This window comes from Melospiza melodia, chromosome Z (assembly GCF_035770615.1).
Source record: "Melospiza melodia melodia isolate bMelMel2 chromosome Z, bMelMel2.pri, whole genome shotgun sequence".
NCBI classification, from domain to species: domain Eukaryota; kingdom Metazoa; phylum Chordata; class Aves; order Passeriformes; family Passerellidae; genus Melospiza; species Melospiza melodia.
The window spans coordinates 56826622-56849570 of NC_086226.1; the positions used below are offsets into that span (position 1 = coordinate 56826622).

The window sequence follows — 22949 nt, forward strand, 5'->3', positions numbered from 1 at the left end:
ATTATTAAAATTTAGGGGTTTGGATTTGATTTCAATGGCATCTTTACTTCCTTTCCTCACGTGATAGTTAGAGAAATGCAGCACAAACAATACTTATGTTTCATTAGTTTCTGCTCTTTCCTATGTAGATCATGCTATATTAATGATATATTTTATTGTTTACCATAGACATAAATTGAAGAGAAAAATAACATATTTTTGTACCTTTTTTAATATACTGCATAAAAGTAGGAATTATAGAATTAGTGAACATATGCTCACAGGTTTCAGTACTAAGAAATACTTAAAGTATTTTATTGTGTTGAGAGAAGAAAGAAAAGGAGTTAAAGAAGTGGACATATTCAATTGCATCTGAATAGGAAGTATCAAAGAGAATAAGAATTATTATGTTATTTTTTTCTTGGGGTATTAAAGAAGGCTTTGATTATAATGCTTACACCCAATGATAATTTTATTGCTTTTATTATACTGAATTTATATTTTCTTTAAACAATGTTTTGTTTCCCATAAGACACTGTTAAATATTAAACTGCATTGGAAAGTTTGGAAACAGGATTTATCAATTTCCTCCCTCTGAGAAGAGAAAAAAAAGAAATCACGTTCTGTTTTAAAGATAAAACGCACAGGGTAAAACAGTGCCCTTGTTTAAGAACACAATTGCATTGAACCTTTGAGTGGTGTTTCAGCGCTCTCAGGACACCCTCACTTGTAGATTCTCACTGCCAGGGCAGCTGCACTGGCGACGGAGCAGAAGGAGACCAGGATAACACAGAGTCTGACCGTCCTTTCCATGGGACCTTTCACTTCAAAACAACCATAGAAGCAGTCTTGGTTTTCCCACCTGTACCAAAGCTTACAATAAAAACTGTAATCCTAACAAAAACAGAAGAAAAAAAAGGAAAAAAGCAGTTCATCCTTCAGATTGAATTCTCTAGCAAGGATAAGCATTCATTTTGGTGTGAGCTGTGTCCTGGTTTCAAGTAGGATAGAGTTAGTTTTCCTCTTGGTAACTGGTACAGTGCTGTGTGTTGGATTTAGTATGAGAATAATTTTGATAACACACTGTTGTTTGGATTGTTGCTAAGTAGTGCTTATGCTAAGCCAAGGACTTTCCAGCGTTTCATTCTCTGCTGGTGAGGGGCTGAACAAAGAGGTGGCAGGGAGCACAGCCAGGACAGCTGACCTGAACGTGATATTCCATACTATAGAACTTTCTTCTCACTATATAAATTGGTGGAATTGGCCAGAAGAGAGTGATTTTGCTTCTCAGAAATCAACTGGAATATGTCAGCAGGTCGTGAGCAGTAGTATGTGACATAATTTATTTATCTTGGGTTTTCTTTCTCTCTTTTCATTATTATTATTGCAATGAATATTGATATTATTATCATATTTTACTTTGTTTCTATTATTAAACTATTCTTAACTCAATGCTGAAGTGTTACTTTTTTATCCTGGTTCTTCTGCCCAGGCAGATGCTGGGGGTGCTGGGGAGTAAATGTCTGTGCGGTACTTGGTTACCATTTGGGGTTAAACCATGACAGCTGAGAGATGGATGTTTGCAGTTTCCCTTATGGTAGAAAGCACAAGTGAAAGCGCTTGGGATTCAACTTGATCAAACCTTATTTCTGTCCTAATGTGGACAACATGTCAAAATTTCCCTGCCACTTTTTTTTTTTTTTTTTTGGTTTTGCTTTTCTGTGTTGCAGAAGACAACTTTTGAGTTCACTAGTACAAAAGCAAATGATGCATGGTAAGCTCTCTCTGTAAGAGGGAATAAGGGCAGCCTTATGTGCTCTGAGGTAGCTAATTTGAGCTCCCTCCCATGGCTTTTGTCAGTTAAGAATATGTTAAGAATAAGCTCTGATAGTAACTTGTATTTTCCATGAAACCAACGCATTCTCCCTGTTTTTTTCTGCCTGTTGTTAATTATTTTAGACACACTTCTATCTGAAAGAGTGGAGCTTCACCGCTTTTTCTGCATTTTTTCCACTAATGAAGTCCAAATTAATTCTCTTATCTTCTCGTACCACTCAAAGATAGGAAATTTGAGATATAATGCACAGAAATTAGAGTTCCCAGGTGCACCCACTGCATGTGCAAAGGATCTTTTTCTTCCTTTAAATAATTGCAATTTGTGTATTGTACTTTGTTTAGTTGTGTGTCTTCGTGTACTCAGATTGCTTTCCAGTTAGTTCTACTTGTAGAGCTCCTGGAAAAAAAAGGAGGAAATACATTAGACTTTGTCTCCTGAGTATGAGTGATCAGTATTTCACCCACTGAAGCAAACAGCAAAGTTCATGTTCATTCTCATGGTGCAGGCCTTGTAGAATGGTCAAAGCTGACAGAATAATGGTCAAAGTAATAAGAATATTAGTAATAATAAGCCAAATTCAGTTAAAAGAAAATGCTCTTTGTTTTATGAAGTGCGCAGTGACCACTGGCATTTAGGTCCTAAATGTCAGCTCACAAGTTATTTCTTACATGCTTTTCAGTGCTCTCATATGTTGGATCAAAAATATGAGAACACTTTGCTGATTTTTAGCTTGAAATACAATTTTATCTATACTTTCAAGCTAAAGCTTGAAAGTATAGATAAAATTGTATTTCTAATTAAATAATAGAAGTAATGTTTCCATGTATAAATACATTTCATTATTTTATGGGGTTCTACATTGACTAAATTCAGGCATCATACTCAGGGATTAAAATTTTACTATTGTCGGGTAGGTCCACTGAAATCAATGCAAGTTCATACTGTGCCACAGTAAGAAGTACTTTTGATCCAAAAGGATTATTCCCAAAAGATATTTAGAGAGGGGACTTTACTGAAATGAAGACTGCATTCTAGCAGCAGCAGAGTTTGGAATCTGGCCTTTGCGGCTGCTGTGGGTGTTTGGGTGTTTTTTTTTTTTTTTGGTTTTTTTTTTGGGTTTTTTTTTTTTTTTTTTTTTTTTTTTTTTTTGGTGTGGTTTTTTTTTGTCGTTTTTTTTTTTTGGGTTTTTTTTGTATTTGTTTCTGTTTTTGTGGGGTTTTTAAAAACATTTTTCCTCAAAGAGGTTATAATTTGCTAATGTCTTTGAGATTGTGCAGTTCCTTTATATGCTGTGTTACTATGTAAAATGACCTGATAATATGCAGTGAAATGTAATATGTATTATTCAAGGACAAACTCCCAGCCAGCCTCTAGGGACCTCTGTTTGCCTTGGGGCAAGGTGATTTAGTTCATGTAGCCTCATTAAACTGTAAGTTGTACGATAATTTTTGACAGAAGATTTTCTTCAGAGGAAAATCCCACAAATTAATGAAAAGCTTCAGCTGAGCATTAATGGTGAGGTCTTGTAAAGATTTGTTTGCAAGGTAGATGTTTAAGCAACTGGCCAGTGAAAGCTAATTCTGGACAACCAACTGCTGAGAATACTGCCTTCTGAGGTACTGGGATCAGGTAAATTTTCTTTATGGATTTAATTAGGTCCTCTGTTTCCTCTTTGGTTTTGTGGGACTGTGAAAGTGTGGCAGTTTAAAGAACACATGTAAACCAACAACTAAATATAAAACAAAAAGAAATGGAACAGTTTTGTGTAGGCTTATTTTCATTTTATCTTCTTGGTCCTGTCAGACAAGTCCATTTAAAATCTCTCATAGGATATGAACCACAAACTGATAAAAAATGTGTGCGCTGTCGTGAGATTTCCTATATGTTTATGAAAGTGCATATTATGGAAAGAAGCGTGTATTTATAGCACTATTTTATATTTAATCTTCTAGATTTTTGTAGTGATGATCTTTTGTTAAAGCCATCTTTTATTTTTCCCCAAAATCCTGAGTGCTTGATGACCTTGATGTGGTATGATGATTTTCCTCAATGAGATTTCTTTTTTACTTCTTTTCTTTTATCTTTTTTTGTCTTTTTTTTTTTTTAGGGAAAAAGACTGAATGTTTATAGTTAGGATTTTTTTTGAGGGATGGCAACATGTTTGTTGTTTGTGTGAGAAGTAGGTAAGATAAATCTGAAGGCTAACAAATTAAACATCTCAGTGAGGAAATGCCAGAGCTGTTTGCCCAGATTAGCTATCTAAATCTTTGCTGTGAAATGGCACAGTCTTTTCTGTCCACCAACAAACATGCAGCAAAACTAAAAGTTTGTTCAGCTATTTCTTCCGCTGCCTCTTCTTCAAAAATTTCTTCTCTAAGTCTGGCTATGTGCATGTAAGTCAATGTGCATGTTTTATTTTTTGAGTTATATATCTCTTGCATATTAAAAATAAAAAGCAACAAGAAAACTACATATTGCTGGCAGACTGACTTTTTTTTCCCCCTGAGAGTTTACAAGTTTAATTAAAAATATTTATCTCTATCACTCTGCCAAACTTCAGTGTTATAACTCTATTTGTACCTTAACTAAGATTTCATTTGTTATGTTTATTTTTACTCTCCTACTCAATACCCAATGCAGAACTATTTCCAAGCTAGTCTAAAACTGGAGCTGGCAGTCTCTTGGCTGCAAACACAAATTGCAGTTAACAGTTTTGGTTTCGATTTTCAGCACTAATAAAAATACTGTGTTATTTGCCTTTGTTTGTAGGCACTTGTGCATACAGATCATGTGTCTAAAGTAATGCACGGCAGTGCATTGTAAGACAAAAGCTGATGTTCAGCCACAATCCTTTAAATTGCATGGAAGAGCCTGGCAGTGATACTGAAATTGAATCAATCCAATTGAATTTGAAGCAAATGTTACTCATCCATCAGGAATATTATTCTGGGCTGAGCTCCAGTTCTACTTTGATGGTCTTCTAAAAATTCCATAGGATTATTTAATGATCCTGTGCAGCTAGTGACTCTGATTTAAACATTGCTCAGGAGTTCTAAACTGGTGTCACCATGTAGTGTCCCAGTCAATTCTTGTGCCCGGGCTTAGAGGAAAGAGTGCCATCTAACGAAACTTCCTTTCCCTACCTAGGAATCACAGCTTTCCTCCAAGGGCTTCTAGTCAGAGTATACCTGCTGAAGGAAGAGCAATTGAAAGAAACTCAGTTACTCCTCATTTGCTTTGATGGCTCTGAAATCCCTACCCATGCACACTTCATTTCCAAATTGGTTGCTCCTTTGAAGGGTCCAATCACTGGGATTATTGTAGAGTAATTCTTTGCATCAGGTTGATTAGATCCATTATTTTGCTGGAGAAAATAAAATTTCAAGAAGGGAACTACCATGTCCTTGAAAAGAAATATGTACAATAATAATGAAAAATATATGCCGTGAATCTTTCTTCTGAAGGTACACTCCAATAGTGAAGTAGCATTTAGGAAATGATTACCTGAAGAGGAACACAGTACTAACCAAAATGAAAATACTTGAATCTTCTGTTTCCCTGCTGATCTTGTTTCATAACTGCAACGTATTGTCCTGAAAGCTTACTGTAAAAAGGCAGTATATTGGAAAATAACTTGCCAGAGTAAAATTCCTCTATACCACATACATCTGCGTTAGTGACAGGTGTGCTTTTGTGTTACAGATATATAGATATGAAACTTAATGTTCCTTTTATTTTTGACAAACATAAGCCGCATGCAACCAGCCTTTTTTAAAATTAGGGGAACTATTTGTATGATTGAAGAGGAAATACTATAATAGTTAGCTGAGTTGGAACCTTACACCTCATCTGGGCCCTTTGTCCAACAAAAATATTTCTCGTATTCATAATCTCACCTAAATGAGGCTTGACTTTAGTGCCTTCATTTTTCTTACTATTGAAAATAATTGTGGGTTTTTTTTAATCTGACTTTCGATTTAATCTGACTTCCTCTAGATCGAGGTCTAGAGGAAGATGAAAATATTTTATTGTTAAATAGTATTAAAAGGATATAAACTTCAGGAGAGCTGAGGTTTTTTAACTTATTTGTCATATGTGGAAATGTCTTTCTGGAATATTAGGAGTCTTTAAAGTGCCAAGACCAAATATTACTTCTTAAATGTATATTAGTAATTAAAAGATTATTTTATCTGTGTGAATATCTCTTTTCTTTTTGCCTCAATGGTTTAGATGCCTTTTCTTTTAGATATCTTTCCTAAAGATTCATGTAATAGCCTCCTGTTATGACAAAAATGGTGAAAATTCTGTATTATTTGAGGATTGTCACTAAATGAAGATTTTAAAATGTATTTATTTTCATAATGATCCTTTAAAAAGTACCATTATCTCAATTTTTGGACAATGACAGAGCAGAATGACAGCCATGTAGCCAAATAGATCCCTTTGGTTTGGTCTCAACAGAACCTGCAAATTTACAGCTTTGTCATCTTTTCTTCACAATACACACTGGCTTGATATAATTTGCAACTCCAGGCCAGTAAGGCTCATAGTGATTAATTTGGGTGGTATGTAACTTGAGGGTAAAGCCAGGTGTTGTAAATTATTAGACTCTTTGCCCATGGGAAATATAATGTTTTCATTCTGAGATGTACTGTACAAAATTATGCACTTTCGTTGCTCCATTATTAATTCACCTTCCATCTGTTCTAAATGTGCTTGTATATGATACCTGCATTCTTTAAAAGCCTAACAGAGGATGTTACCATAAGTTAATGTACAAGTAAAGAGAAAGTTTGACACAGGATTTCCATATCAGTGTGCAATATACATGCTGAGTTCCCTAGTAGATTTGATTTTTAACCCCTGTCTTTCTTCTGAGGTAAATCACTGACTGATTTGCTTAACAACCATTTTTGCTGTATATATTTTGGCTAGCAATGACCTCCTGACTTTTGTGTTTTATACATGTTATCAGCAGACTGTCAGAGGGCAGTTTGTTTTTTCTGCTTTAATGTAACTCCCTTCTTAGCACTTTTTAAATTCCTTGTTTTGAGAGAGTAAAATTTTAGACCCTCTGAGCCCTCTACTCTAGTGTTCCTGGGGTCTACCTGACACAGCCAGCACTTATGTGTAGTAATGCAGCTTACTTTTTACTTTATTAATGCAGCTTACTTTATTTTTTTATTTACTTACTTTTTTATTAAGACCTCTTATTTCTGTTAAGTTTCTAACATTCTTAGAATTTATACTGTCAGGAATGAGCCAGTCATTTTTTGGGCTTGAAAGAAGAGCAATGAACAAAAAATTCCCCATTTTGTATTGCACTTTGTGCATTTTTTTTCAGTGCACTAAAGTATGCACTGAGTGAAATATTTATTGCTTTGATAGAAAATGAACGAATTCCATGGAAATGAGAGGGTAGTAATGCAGAATTAAGCTTCAGAGAAGGACAGAAAACTCTGTCTGGAGGACTGGAGAATGTCAGAAAGAGCAGAACAGCAATGGTAAGTAAAATCTGGAATATTTTAGATAAAAGGAATTCCACTCGTTTGATCCTATGATCCTTATGGCTCCTGCCTCTTATTTGTCCAGATAATTTTTCTCTCTTAACACCTTCCCCATACCACTTCACCTCCTAGTCTTACAGAGCTTTTATATCTATATAGCTATACTCACTGGTACACAAGTTTTGGAACAAAATATGAGTAGGTGTTTTGTGTCTGTTTATTTTTCCATATAGTATATGGAACTATTGTTTCGTAGCTTTTCCTAGCAACCTCTTGCTATTACAATATCCGCACTCAGTTGTGTTGATATTTTCTGCAGTACAGATGACAGATTGTTAAAATCAACACTAAAAATTGAATTGCCTCATGTGTCAAAGCATCTGAAAGGTTTTTGAACTATCATGTCTTCTGGTATGGAAAACTCTGTCATCTCAGCACTTCTAGACTACAGCTGGTGGGGATACCCATAGCAGGGCTTCTTGGTGGTATCAGATATTTGGATATTTCTCCCTCAGAAAATTCAGAAATATTATCCACAACTTGGTTACATATCACAGTGTGGGCTAAGGAGCTGTATCTGCTTTAACCTATTTTCTTGTTTTTGTTGTATTAAGTAAACTCAGACAATATTTGTCAAGATATTGTGAACAGCTGGTGAACTGTGCTAACACCTTGACTGTGCTAACACCTTTAGTTCACTCTAGGGACTCCCTGGGCTGAATGGTTTTCTGTCGGTCCAGTCTATTTTTTCTTAACTCACTTATATATCACAGCTTGCTGTGGTATGAAACATTCCACAATGCAGTAGACACTGAGAGAAACTAGGAGATTTATTTCAAATATATTTTAGTATTCTCACACCTCCCCTACTGATACTTTTTAACACCTGGAATTCTTCCAGATGTTGACTTGTGAAGTAGATCTTGATCTCTCTAATGAAAACCGAAGCCAAGAATGAATAACATTTCTTCAGCTATCAATAACTTCTATAACTATTCCTTTATTGCTCCTTACATATTTTGAGAAGTTATTCCCATCATCTTTGTGAAGCTTCCTTAATCTGATATGCTACAAATCCTTTTCCTACTCATTTGTATACCTGCAGAAAATTCATTTGCTTTTTTGATGTTTATCAGAGCTCATGTTTCTTTCTAATTTTTTTCATTTGAAGGTAAATACAATTTTATCTTTTAAAAAATATTTCTGTAATTTTTGAAATAAGGGACAAAGAGATCCTTACTGTCTCTTCATTAGAATGCGCTTAGTCTGAGTTTGTCCTGTCTTCCTATAGTCTGTCAACACTTTATCCATAAGACTGCTCTACACTGTGGTTTCATATCCTGTTATGAGAGTCCAAAAATAATTTATTTCAATAAGATTTTGAGGCAAGCTTCTTTCACCAAAGTTTGCAATGGGTTTCTTGTATGTGGCTTAAAACCAGACATTCTGGTTTTAATCCTGACAAATCTGGGAGTCTTTTATGATGGAACCATGACATTGGTGGATAGGGGCAAAGCAATTGACATCATCTACCTGGACTTATGCAAAATGTTCAATGCTGTCTCGCATGCCATGTTAGACTCTAAATAGGGGGTCACGGATCTGAGGGATGGACCCTCTGGTGGATAAGGTCCTGGCTGGGTGGCTGCATGCAAAGCGTTGTGGCCAGTGGACCAATGACCAAGTAATGAGTGGTGTCCCTCAGGAGTCAGCGCTGGGGCCAAGGCTGCTCAGTATCCCTGCTTTGGCAACATGGACAGCGGGATCAAGGGTACCCTTAGCAAATTCACTGACAGCACCAAGCTATGTGCTGCAGTCATGCTGGAAGGAAGGGATGCCACCCAGAGGGACCTTGACAGGCTTGAGAGGTGGATTTGTGCAAAACTCATGAAATTCAACAAAGTGAAATGCAAGGTGCTGCACCTGCGTTGAGGTGATCCCAGACATATTACAGGCTAAGCATGGAATTGATTGAGAGCAGTTCTGAGAAGACTTGCAGGTGATATTTGAGAAAAAACTAAACATGAGCCAGCAATGTGTGTTTACAGTCCCGAAAGCAGCTGCCTCCTGAGCATCAAAAGCAGGTCAGGGGAGGTGATTCCATTCCTCTGCTCTGCTCTTGTGAGACTCCACATCCAGCTCTGGAGCCCCCAAAATAAAGACAATATGGACTTGTTTGAGAAAGTCCAGAGGAGGCCATGAAATTGATAAGAGGACTGGAGCACCTCCCTTGTGAAGACAGGCTGAGAAACTTTGGGTGGTTCAGCCTGGAGAAGAGAAAGTTACTTGGAGACCTCATAGCAACCTTCTATTATCTGAAGAGGGGCTACAAGGAAGCCAGAGAGTCTCTCTGTCAGGGACTGTAGTGACAAGACAAGAGAGAATGCCTTCAAACTGAGAGTAAGTTTAGACTAGATATTAGGAAGAATTCTTTACTGAGGGTGATGAGGCACTGAAATAAGTTGCTCAGAGAAGCTATGGATGCCCCATCCCTGGAAGTGTTCAAGGTTCGTTTCTGGCTGAGGGGAGAACTTGAGCAACCCGGTCTAGTGGAAGGTGTCCCTGCCCATGGCAGTGGGGTTGGAAATAGATGATCTTCAGCATCCCTTCCAGCCCAAATAATTCTATTTTTTCATGATTCCATTTCATGTGGCTTTTTTTTTTTTTTTTTTTACATCCTAGCATTGTAGAGAAGAACCCCATGATCAAGTGGTAATATGTGTAAAGATTTTGTTACTTCCTATTTGAACTTAATAAATTTGCATGTGTTTCTCTTTCCGGGACATAACGCATTTACTTTCTCTAGGGCTGCTTTATCCTGAACTTTGCGTCCTCCTTAAACTCTCAGTTTTCTTCAATCCTTTACATTAAAGTTTCTGTCAGAGGATGGAGATGGCATAAATGAGTCTCATGTACCACAGGATATAGAATTCAAAGTGTGAAGTCAGATTTATGATACAATGGACCCTGTAGAGTCTTGTTTTGGTGTAAGAAAGGCTTGTTTTAGTTAATCAACCAGTTCTTTAATTGACTAAACTGAAATAAATCTCTCCTAACTAAAAGCATGAACTCTTGACAATGCTTAATTATACCAAATTGAATTTGCTCCTGAAGCTATGAGAAAAAGGTTGCTGTGGAGGTGATGTAGAAGCTATACTGAAACTGAATCTGAATTCAGTTGGCATGTGATAACTTTGAGCTTTACCTTCTAAGAAGATATTGGTGTAAAATTAAAATATATCATTATACTTGATCCAGAAAGAGCAGGGGAAAAAGGCACTTCATACATTTTTTCCCCAAAGAAAATGTTTTCCTATATTACCAGAAACTTGATTTTGTTTATGCATGTAATTTGTTCTGTGAGAATATATTTCCTATCCTACCAAAATAAAGGGTATAATTTTTGCTCTTTTCTGTAAGAGTTTGCTCAGTCTCCACTTCTCTGTTATTCTCTGGGTCTCACTGTTTTATAGTCAGTGAATGAAATCCTGATCACTTGAAATCTATACGTAAGTCTAGAAAATCTCAATGTAACTACAGGAAATGCATATTTTCTTAGTATAAATATATAAAAAATAGTCAATACCTTAGATGAATAATTATATTTAATTAAGTACTTCTGCAAACACAGATTAAACTTTAGAACTTACTTGCCATATTTTTTTTACATGAGCATTTTTTGGTACTATTTCAGGATAAAACAAGAATGGAATTTTATACTAGAGTGCCGTAAGAAAGGTATTCCTCAATCAAAATACCTCAAGAATGGCTTTGTGGACACCAATGAGAAGAACCTGGACACCCAAGGAAAGAATCCTCAGCTCAAGAAGAGTCATGCCTTGTCAGATGGAGTAAATAAAGAACAAAACAAGTTTATTTTTCAGCTTTCTGGAGAACAGTGGACGGTAAATCTAATGGAATATATGTTTCTGTTGCTGAAGAGTTTGGATTTCTTAGACTGTATATTTTAATCTCACCCTTTTTATGGCAAATATGAAATTGATGCTTTTACTCAGTATTAGAAGTGACCAAAAGTATTTTCTACCTCAGCCTGAACTAGTGGTTTTGTTTTCAGGTATGAGTATTTTAAATTCTCTGCTGATACATGTAATTCATCCCCCTCAAAAATTTTGGTATGGGCAATAATATTGCAAGGTCTCTTTCTCTAAAATTCCCCAATGCGCAAAGAGACATGAAAATAATATTTGTTGGCTTATTGCTGTCTCCTACTAATCAGAGATCTGTGTTATTGCTCTAATTGTGTGATAACACTTTCTCAAGCTCTGCTCAGTTTAAAACTAATATTAGCATCAATCCACAAGGGTCCTACTGAAAAAATGCCGCATTTGAATTGCAGATATGTTTGATGTGAAATAGCAGCTTGAAGGTAAGACATGAATTAGTGCTGGCTTGAAATTGAGCAAGTTGGGTTACAGCTAGTCTGAAGATTTCTGGAGTTTTAAAACCTTTGATTGAACTCTATTTGTTATTAATGATGAGGTGAAATTAAAATTTTGAATTTTTCATGTGGTATTGTCATTCCAAAAAATAGAAGTCAAAATGTTGATAAAGAAGCTAGAATTATTTTTTGATTGGCCTGAAGTGTAACTTTATCCTAGATTTGATCTTGAATCTCATGGTGGTTTCTTTTTCAATTTCCATTTCTTTCTTTGCTTTAATTTCTTTCTGAATAAACATAAAATAATTGAAATTTCTGGGCTATAGAAAAACTTGATTCCCATTCAGCTCTACTAAGGAGACTCTTTCTTCAACTGATACCAATCACTGACCTGGTAGGACTGGTCGTTGGGGTGCTACCACATCACCACACCTCTTCATTCAAGAACTTGGGATTTTGAAAATGATGTTTAAGATGTGTAGTTAAATACTGCATTCTTTTGGGTATTGTAAACCTTAGTTAACAGGTACTTTAGTTTAGAGGTACTTTAAGAAAAAAAAAAACAAAACAAACAAGAGAAAGGGATTATAGCTACTTAGACACTGATATAGTAGAACCTGCAAATATCCTCAATGTATCAGGGTGTAGAGAGTTGCATAATTCTCTGTTGCTTATTCCCTTTTGTCAAACCATTAAAATTTTGCTTTGGCATCATAAACTAGGCTTTACATTAGGAGACAAAATCAAACATGTATGTGTTGTTATGTTTTCCAGAATATTTAATTTTAATTTGATGTTCTGAAAAACTCCATTTAAGAGAAATTGATGTACTGTTATGTATATTATGCCACTTTGAGCAGTACATTCCCAATCACCATGGGTTTTGATATCTTCTTATCAGATGCTCAGTGTGTCCATATAAAACAGCCCTCAAGTCTCATTGTCCAGCTCTTGCCTAGCTAAAGTGGGTTTCCTGTTTCAACAACAAACTTACATAGTTCAGATGTCTGTCACTTTCTAACAGATGACAATTATTTTAAAGGTGTGAAAACTCACTTGACAAAGTTCTGAAAGAAGTGTATATCCACTTACTGCAGAAATTTATGTCTCTTATACAAATCACACCACTAATTTTGCTTTTTAAAATCTGAACTGTTGTTTCTGAATCAAAGACAGAATCAGATAGTATCGTCTGTTCTCCTATTACTTTCTCACAAAAAGAAAATATTCACATTTAAGCAAAATGAATTTTTAGACTATAAAACCAATGCTGCACAAGTCTTGCAATCTGCACATGAATAAAATATGTGGACATATGACAGTTTTCTCAGAGAAGTCTGTATATTATATAGCTGGGAGTTATGGTGTCAATTGTGGTTTAGGTTCTTTTTGTGTTTTGCGCACAAATGCATCTATGACTTGAAAGTTTCAGTGATTAAGCACTCAGGGAATTGGAGAAGTCAGAGCTGGGATTACCTGTGCAGATTTATGGGCACATAACAAGCTGGATTTGCTGTTGACTGGCCACTTACCATTGGCAGCAGCAAACAGCACAGTCCTGTAAAGTATCCATTTGGGGACCAGCTGCTGAATCTTCTATCTTCCTTTTACCTGATAAGTATTTCTATTATGTTTCCCCTTTTCTCCCATCAATGAAGCAGTAATATATCCTCTAGACAGTTGATAGCTAAATCTGAGTAGGTTGTTGGTGTGACTTAGAGGTTTAATTTTGAGAACAAGGCTTGCTTCTGAGCTATACCATTTCTTTTTATGGATGCTGGGAAGCTAAGTCACACAGAGGAGTAATCCCCAGCATAGGGATGTGGCTTTAACACATCCTTTTCATAGGTCAGAGTGCCCAGGCTGTCTAGATGGTAAAAATGTAGCCTGGTTGGAAAGAAGCTGCTGCTTTGTGCTCCATATTCATATAGCATCTGGCTTACTGATACTGCATTGTTGAGTAGGAGGTTAAAAAGGGAATTTGTAAAACACTCTGTGATGGAACCATAAAATTGTTTTGCCTGGAGAAGACCCTTAAGTTCATTCCGAAAAACTATTAGCCTAGCAGTTGAGAGATGTAGTCATTGGCTTTGGTAATGCTTCAGCAAAAGCCCCGTGAGGCTATCTGGCACCTGGAGAACATGGTCTCTCCTTATCTCTGAGGATACCCTGCACAGCAGAGTACTTGTGGATACATAACTGTATTCACCCAGTCACAAGAGTTTGGGATAGCTTGAGTAAATATTTTGAAAATAATCTAGGTCGTGCCTTTTTGAAAATAATGTCAGACGCTCTTCTGAGAACCTTAGTAAAGGTGAAAATCAGAGCAGATCACGTTTTGAATTCCTAATAGGAATTCCTTCCTTTTAGATTTTGTGCCACCTTTTTCCCCACTTCTCAAGTATTGTTTATATGATAATGTATTTTCACTAGGTGGAGACCCACTGTTCCTTGTAAAGTAATTATTTTAACAGATCTGAGAAAAGATAAAGCTCTTTGACATCAACAAAATAGTAAGGGAAGAAAGGGTAATAATTTTGTAATAATTAGCCTTTAACACTTTCTGGTATATTTCTACTTTTAGTGTTCACGACTCCTTAAAGGCATATATTTCTGTGAAGAAGATGAATAGAGTGAGTGATTTACGGATTTAAAGACAAAGTGTGGCTTTAAATTATGACACAGTGTTAAAGTAGACAGGGGAGCATTGCAGTTTGTGCTTTTAACAAAGGTAGAGTGACAGTGAGATCAGTGAAAAGAGACCGGAAATAAGAAGAATCAAGTACAAATCAGGTTTTCTTAAAAGCAACAATAACAGTCTTAAACATGATACAGCTAGCACTGGTCATGCCTTGAAAGGGATAACTATAGAAATGAAAACAACCTTGATTCCAGGAAAACAAAAGGAGAAAATGTCAGATTGCAAGAGCGAATGACACACTACGGCGTTCTGTGTAGCTCACATGAAAGTAAAAGGCTCACACCAAAAAATACTAGGTTAGACAAGTAGGCACAAAGTAGTAGCTAAAGAGCCTTGAACTTAATTTTACAGTATATGAATTCTGAAAAATATGTTTTCTCTTTATGCAGACCCTTATTCAAGTCCCTCTGAATCTGAAAGACATTTTGTAACTTGGGTTGTGGTTACCATGCCTGTTCATGTAGTTAGCTTCAGCCTATGGGCAGTGGTTGATAACTACATTTATGACATAATCTTACCTGTCAAAGCTCCATCTGGCTGGGGCTGTTTGACAACAACCTTAAGGTTCAGGGATCCTTATCTCCCTTTTACATATTGGACAAATATTTTAGGCTGGACACTAGGGAAAAGTTCTTCACAGAAGGAATAATTGGGTATTGGAATGGGTTGCCCAGAGAGTTTGTGGAATCACTGTCCCTGAAGATGTTTAGGAAAAGAGTGGATGTGGCACTTGGTGCCACGGTTTGACAAGGTGGTGTTAGGTAATAGGCTGGACTCAATGATCTCAAAGGTCAGTTGAGTTTCAGCTAGTTAATTCTGTGATTCTGTGGTTCTGTGACTCAAGTGTCCACCTCCCATGGGTGTGCATTTCTGCCAGCTGGGGACAGTAATGAATCAGTATTTGCAGTTGGGTAAGAAAAAAGCATACCATAAAAAATTGTCTGGTCTCATAATCACAGAATCACAACCTGACATTGTGAATGAAATCGAACGGGTTTTCACTTCTTTTTCTCTTTTAATAAAAAAGGGACAGAATCCGATTGTATTCCCCCAGCAGTGAGTCTGCTAATTCTTCTTCTGTTTGCAAAACATTTGGGACTTTGAAAGCATGACAGAGATATGTTGTGCCACAAGTAATTTCCTGTTTCCAAGGTATGTTCCAGAAAAATAAAATTACTTATTTGAGAGTTTTACAGGCAAAAACACTGTGAAATATATATATTTGTGTCTATCTATGTTTAGATTATAGACCTTTGAATTTTGTGTTTGAATTGGATGCCTAAGAAAAAAAAAGCACAATTGATGTAACACTTGAGAACCTCTGTACACATAAACATGTATCTACTCAACTAAATTAGTTCTTCAGAGAAACAGCACCATTAGAACTAGAAACTGAGGCAAAATAATGTCATGAATATTCATATGAATTTTTAAACTAAATCACTTTAACTCTGGTTTTCCCCTCTGAGTGTTTGCTTTCTGCTATTAATTAATGAATGTTTATTCTCTAGCGAATCAGTGAATTTTAAATATTTTTCACAAAACATTCAGGATAAACAAATTTTTAAATGCTGTGATATCAATATTGGCAGAGGAAAGCTGATGATGCTCCTTAAATATAGAGTAGGACTGCTCTCGGCTATGCTACTTTTCCTAAGTAGAGGATTTGGATGCATACCTACTTTAAAAAACTTTAATGTCAGATGTGCAAGTAAGTGAGTGGTGGTAAAATTCTTTACTCATGAGTCATGATTTTCTTGCATTTAATTTCCTCACAAAACAAGGCAGCAAATAACTATATTTGTATTTATTCTCACAATTTTATTGTCTAACATAATATGTATTTTCACAGAGAGCAGAAAATTTCCATTTGTTATTCCCAACAGTTTCTCACAGTGATGTATTTATTTCCTACAAAGAGTCAAAAAACATTGCTGCATTGAATGGACAGGGAAAATCTCTCTTTCACTTAGGTAAATTCCAGAGATTTCCCCAGAGATTTCCCTCTGGGAATAAAAAAACCAAACCAAACCAAAAAAGACATTCCTGACTCAGTCATGACCACATTTATTATTAAAGGGGGTCTCATGACATACTATATTTCATAGAATCATAGAATCAGTAAGGATTGAAAAGACATTTAAGTTCATTGATTCCATCCATTAACTGCCAGGTCCACCAAATAACCAGTGACCCAAAACGCCTGGGGAATGTTTACCCTGGTGGCTCTGCTGGGATGCAATCCCTCTTTCCTTCTGGGCTCCAGTCGGTAAGGAGCTGGAGTGCAAGAGGCATGGGAGAGGCTAAGGGCAGGGTCTCTGCTTGGCCCATAGAAGAGGAGCAGGGGGGTTCTCCTGCTCTGCCTGTCGGTGTGGACTTGGCCTGCTCTCCTCTTTCGTTTCTCTCAAGAAGCAAAGGGCACAAGTGAGGAGGGTTGGCAAATCATTCTGTTTGATTGACATGGCCACAAAAAGCCCCCCACATTGCTCCCTTGGGACTGTGATGTCCCACCACAAACTTGTAAATGCTCACGATTGAAAGGGATGACAAAAGCCAGAGGGTCCAAAAAAGCTCACAGGCTTTTATCAGTAAATTACTGTTACAATTTGATATTAAATTGCTCTGCCCAAATAAAGGTGCAAATGAGACCAAATACTGGTATAACACCAATTTTACTTTGTGTACCAAGCTTATTAAGAGAATGGGGAAAAAAAGACAGAGGTGGGGAGGAGGCAGAGAGAGATAAAGTCATAGAGGAGATAGTACAAGCAGAAGATAGCTACCAGTTAGTGCTTGTTTAAAGAATACGCTGCAAATGTTATTAAGCCTTTCCTTACACCCCCTTGCACTTAAATTTTGGTTGTGGTCATAGTCTTTGATCACATTTTTCATCCATGGTGGTAATGTGAAAATACCGTACAGAGGGAGAAAATAAGGATGAAGCAGAAGATATAACTCAATGAATCATGTATGAAACAATTACCATTCCAATAATTTAGAAAATAAATCCAGTTAACAGCGTCATTCCAAATTGCTGTAACCATGAGCCCCACCCTAAGGAGTTCTAATGATCAGAATGTAGACATCAACCAGGATGTCTACATGGGGCTCCAGCCATTAAACCAGTCATTTGGCTTCATAGGTTGAAACAATTCTGCAATTTAGCCAGTATCTCTTTCATCTTAGCTCATGCTTCCTTAATGGAAGTAGAGGCATAATGAATGGTTATATAGCATTCTGTGTTGGCTAAATTTAGAATTCCCTATATATTTTGTTCTTTAAGAAATTGATCTTGTAAAGCCTTTTTTGATACTTGCTGGGCTTGCAATTTTAGTTCTCCAGAGGCATACTTTGTCCAGTTGCTTGATGTATGCATTTGCCATGTTATGTTTTCTATTGCCCTTTGATGTGGTCTGATAACTGTATAAGGTGTATTTTAAATCTCAAAGCTAATCCAAATGGTACAAGACAGTTCCTCATCTTGCAAATCCAGGTGTCATTATAGTCCATAAATTATATTTAGGGATACTATGGGCCCAAAATAGTCTTTAACAGGCAGTGGGTATGAGGGATTGCACAAATACTGCCTGTTGGATATGGGTCCAATGCATCTTGATTTCCAGGAACTGGGCCCAAAGTCAAGCCACAGGGTGAAAAAGTCCCAAATCAGGCCTGTGGGGTATGTGCTTGGGAGTGGTAACATCCCTCAGTGCTTTGTCAAGGGGTACCATATTGGGATAGAAGTGCAGAGATGACAGACTATGGGCAGAGCTTCTTGGGTGACCTTCCTCCTTTTTTATTTGTGGCAGAGTTACTTGCTACACTGAAGTTAATGTCTCAGCAGGGACACAAAGAGCACCTCCCTTCCCAAGATTTTTTCTCTGAAACAGGGCACTGAATTTTATCCTCTGGGATCTTTTAACCCTACATCTTCAAGGTGCTCAATAATATAGTTTTGGATATTTCACACTTTATCTGTGTCTGGACCCTTAATCAATACATTATCAATATATTATTATCCCCTCATCTGCTGGAATTGTAGATATTTTTTTGCGGTAGAGTAAAATGTACTAGCATGGAGGAGTCCTAGTCTCCCTGCGGTTTTTGGTGAAAGTGTATTATGGCCTTCCTGTACTATGGCAATAACTCAGCAATGTTAGGCACTGCTGCTGTTAAAGGTGCAATATTAGCATTTAATTTTCCATAATTAATGGTCAATCCCTATTTTCTGTTTGGCTTTTTTACTGGCCAAACAGAATTGTTACAAGGAGAGTGAGTGGAAACAATTATCTCCTTTATCCCCAAGTCTAATATCACATGAGAAATTCCCCCTGGACTTGACTGCAGGTACTTTTTATAAAGAGGTTTTCCTGCCCTAAAGGCAGGTATCCCACTTGCTGTGCAAATTTGTCATCATGAACAGTCCATTCTTTCAGACGTTTCTGGAAATGGATTTCTTGAAAGCTTTTGTGGGTTTTGGGTGGCCTTAATATCCCCCTACAGTCAAATGCTGCATCTTGTTTACATGCTTAGGTACAACAACAGGTTTGTCCTGGAAAAGTGCTGCTCTGCCTGGGCCAGCACAGCCTACTGTGTGGCTGTCTTCTCAAGAAGAACATCCTGTTCTTTCCCATGACATGTTATTACCAAAAATCCTTGCTTATTATCAACAATTCTTGTCTTTTATTAGCAAAATACTTGGCTTGATCCACAGCTATCCATCTGTATATTGTTTGAGACATACACATTAACCTCTTATCATCTGGGATTTTACAGAGATTCTGCACAGGCTTAGGACCAGATGCCATCTCCAGAGGTCCACCTGATGCTGGCAGGGGGATGCTATAACTCTGGCTGTCTCGTGATGCAAGGGCACTGGAACAACTTGCACAGAGCACCGAGTGCCCTCCTGAAGAGGGAGGCCTGTTGCATGGGGACAGCTGTAGGTGCAGACGTGCGTGGGATATGCACAAATGACTTCCTATTGCATGCCAACAACTCCTCCTGCCAGAAAGTGTTTTCTCTGGAAGGGATTCTTTCTCTCATATCCCACATGTCATCACCTTCAAAGTTGAAAAAACATTCTTCCTCCCAATCCATGTCTTCGTCCAAGCCAAATGGAAGATGCAGGTCATAAGAAGGCCTGTTATGGACCCACCTTGGCACATCCAATTTGGTTTTTGTGGGTGTGTGTAGTTGACTGTCCCAGTGCTCTTCCTTTGCCTCATGTGGAAAGGGCATGGAAAAACTCTTTTCCTTAGTACTCCAATTTTTGTCTCTCCTGTCCTTTTCTTGGGACAGCTTATGGCCTCTGCTATTTTCCCAGTATTTCTCCCTCTTAGCCAAGGCCTTGGCTGCTGCTGCTGACAGGAATGCCCCTGTTGCCAGTCTTCTTTGCTGCCTCCTGAGGACATGAGCTTCCATCTGGCTTGATGTGGAGGAGCTGGGGCGTGACCAGCCGGGCCTGTGAATTGTAGATTCCTGTCTCTCTCTGTCTGCTGCTCTGGATGGTGCTGTAATCCTCATACCCCTCATTTCAGCCTTCCAGGGGGGCTCATAAAACAGGGTCCAAATTGGGTCCATTTCTCTGTTTCTTAGAGGTGGGCTGCTGAGGTGGGATGTTCTGTTGTTAAAACCCCAGTACTCTGACCACGCCTGATGTGTGAGGGGCGGGGGAGGCTTCTCTTTTCTAGCACGCCAACTTTGGATTTCATTGTGTTCTACTTGAAACAGGTGTTGGAGGTTGTAGAGTTTCGAGCATTCCCTCTTCTCTACCAAGATCTTCTTGGTCTCTGGTACTTCCAGGACTGCCCCTGCTGCTGCCCCTGCCCATCGCCTGCTGGGGATGTGGGCTTCCAGAGGGCTTGGCGAGGAGCTGGGGGGTGGGCTGCAGGGGCTGTGCACAGCAGCTCCCTGGCTCTCTGCTTCTGCTGCTGTCACCTGCTTGATGAAGTCAGAAGCTGCTGCCTTGGACATCTCTTGAGCTTCAGTGGTGAGAGGCACACAGTGGTTGTCGGCCTGCAGTGCTGCCTATGGCTGCATGGGGCCCACCTGTGGGCAGGAGGAGAAAGATGAAGAGGAGGAAGAGGAAGAAGAGGAGGAGGAGTAGGAAGAGGAGTTGGTGGTCCCATCCCCTGAGTCCTTCACCCTGTGCCTCTTTGGCAATCTCTGCCACTGAGAGGAGAGTGGTACCTTCTGAAGGAAGTGTTCTCCTGGGACTGGCCATTCCAGTCTTAGTGCTCTTTAGGTAACCTCAGGGTCAGGGCGTGGCCCTGTGTAACAGTGGTCTCTAGGCACCTGAGAACCCTGCATCACAAAGGGCCCTGGAATGTGCTGCTGTGGCAATGGACCCCACACCCCAGCACCCTTATAACAGCTCAGAGCTGTCTGGGACTGAGGGAACCCAGCTGGAAGCAGAAATGCCTGGCAGTTCCTGCTCTCTCCACACAGAGGCTCCAGCTGACCTAAACCATCCCCTCCCACACAGCCCCAGTGCTTGTGGCCCTGCTGAGCTCAGCCCTGTCTGCCTTCAGCCGCTTGGGGTGCCACCACCCTGGGCAGCCAGTGTCTGAGGAGTGATGTCCAGATGTCAGAAGGATAAACTAGGTGTTGATAGAATTGCCCTGTTAAGGTATATGGCTTGCCCCCCAGCAATCCTTTCTATGCAAAACTGTAAATTAATCAAAGAATGCTTGTGTGGATCGGCCTTTCACGCACTGGGTGAAAGAGAACACACAGTTGTGCTGGGGACAACAGGGGGGACATGGGGACAGTGTCAGTGTTGTGCTGGGGACCTGCAGCAGGGAGTGCCTGGAACTAGCTTCACATTGTTTTAAAAGAGTGGGAGATTTGGATCCAAAATTTTATATTGGCCCATTACAGATAAAAGTACAGAGCTGGAAAAGAAACCAAATTTAAACTTAGAGCTTTGATCACAGTTTTAGTTCAGACTCAGGTCTACCAGGTGAATTCTCTTCTAATTAGAGATATTATAATCAGCAATAGTTGTACGTTTGTTATTTATTTCCTTTTAAAACATTTTTCGCTTCCAAAAATCAAACAAGTTTGAGGTATTGTTTTGCTGTTAAAGGCAAAAGACTGGCTATCCTCCAAATGTCAGTCTTCACGCAGCAATTTATCAGCAGGCTGCCAGCTTTAGCATGGCAGCAGAAGATTACAAAAGAACACAAGAGAATCAGAGAGTAAAACAAACATAAAGCTTGTGGAAGTTTAAGTTCCCATTCCTATCTAGTTTCTAATGAAGCAAAATATCACATCAATTTATGTTTCAGCAACACAAACATAAACACATTTTAAAATGGAAAATATTGAAAAAGCACGCAGTAGCAAAGTATTTGCATTCTTGTATTGGCAAAATGTAAATATGGTCATATGATATAGAGAAATATTCACAAGAAATGAAAGCAAGTTGGCAGTTGGTAGAAAAATGGAATCTACTTCCATTCTTTTGAAGTAGTGTCTAAATGCATTTCTGTTGCTGCACAGAAATATCTTGGTGCTCTAAACAAGTCTTAATGCAGACATGAAGAGTTAAAAAAAAGTGACACATTAGTAAGAAATATTTTTCATTTTTTGGCTTAATTTTTCTGAAGTGGTGAATGAGTTTGATCTTGCTCTGGTAGAGAGCCTTGTATGCTGCACTGTTTTCAATGTATCAAGGAGAACTTATTTCTTCTCCCTTCCGTGTGGGAGAAGAGTGTGGCTGTTGGCTTCAGAGGACAAAGGGCTGTATTTGCCACCAAAGAGCTGCAGATAGTGTATTGTGACAATAAAGTGAAAAAAACCCTTTATGTCAATAGAAAAGCAGAGACTGACCTGCAGTGTGGAGAAATAGAGTGGAATATATTGTCTGTTAATATAGACGTCTTTTCCTCTCCAATATGTTTATTAATCTCTCTCTTTGAATCATGTTTTTTCCCTACAGAGATATCTATAACACTCCAGCTAAATACGATCTCCTCTGTACCGAATTTTCCATTCTTCAAAGATAAGAAAGAGAATACTAATTGCATTTGCTGTTGTCCTCTGTTATTTTATTTTGCCGCAGAAAAATGTGCAGCACTGAAGATGAGAAATAGTAACTAATGCCACAAAGTTGGAGAGGTTTCTCCCTACCAGCCCTGAGGCATTTGAGGCATTTTATTTTTTAATTGTCATAAACTGACAAATAAAGAAGATGGATCACAATGCAATACACACATATACCTAATCGGAAAGTGAAGTAAGAAAGGAAATTATCTTATCAAATATGGAAGGGAAGGTAGCAAGCCAGAACGACAAAACATAGGCATTATGTCTGCATGCATAAATTTGAAAATAACTGAAATGAGAGGCAATAACAACCAAAAAATGGCTTCTGATCAACAGTCCAGAATATCTGTAATTATATTTAGATGTTTTAATTTAACTAAGAGTTAAGTAGCACTATTGCTAATACAGAAGTTCAGCACTATTAAAATTTCAAATGCGTCATTCTTACAAATGTCTTGGGAAAAATATGAAATC

At 38.0% G+C, this 22949-nt stretch overlaps 1 protein-coding gene across 3 annotated transcripts in view; it reads left to right on the forward strand.

The window, feature by feature from the left end:
- LRRC2 (leucine rich repeat containing 2) overlaps positions 1 to 22949 on the forward strand; it is a 77570-nt gene that overhangs the window by 12298 nt on the left and 42323 nt on the right. For all 3 annotated transcript variants that reach the window (XM_063180649.1, XM_063180650.1, XM_063180651.1), the window contains one exon: positions 11018 to 11228. In XM_063180649.1, the coding sequence (XP_063036719.1) occupies positions 11018 to 11228 (211 nt within the window). The remainder of the gene's footprint in view (positions 1 to 11017; positions 11229 to 22949) is intronic.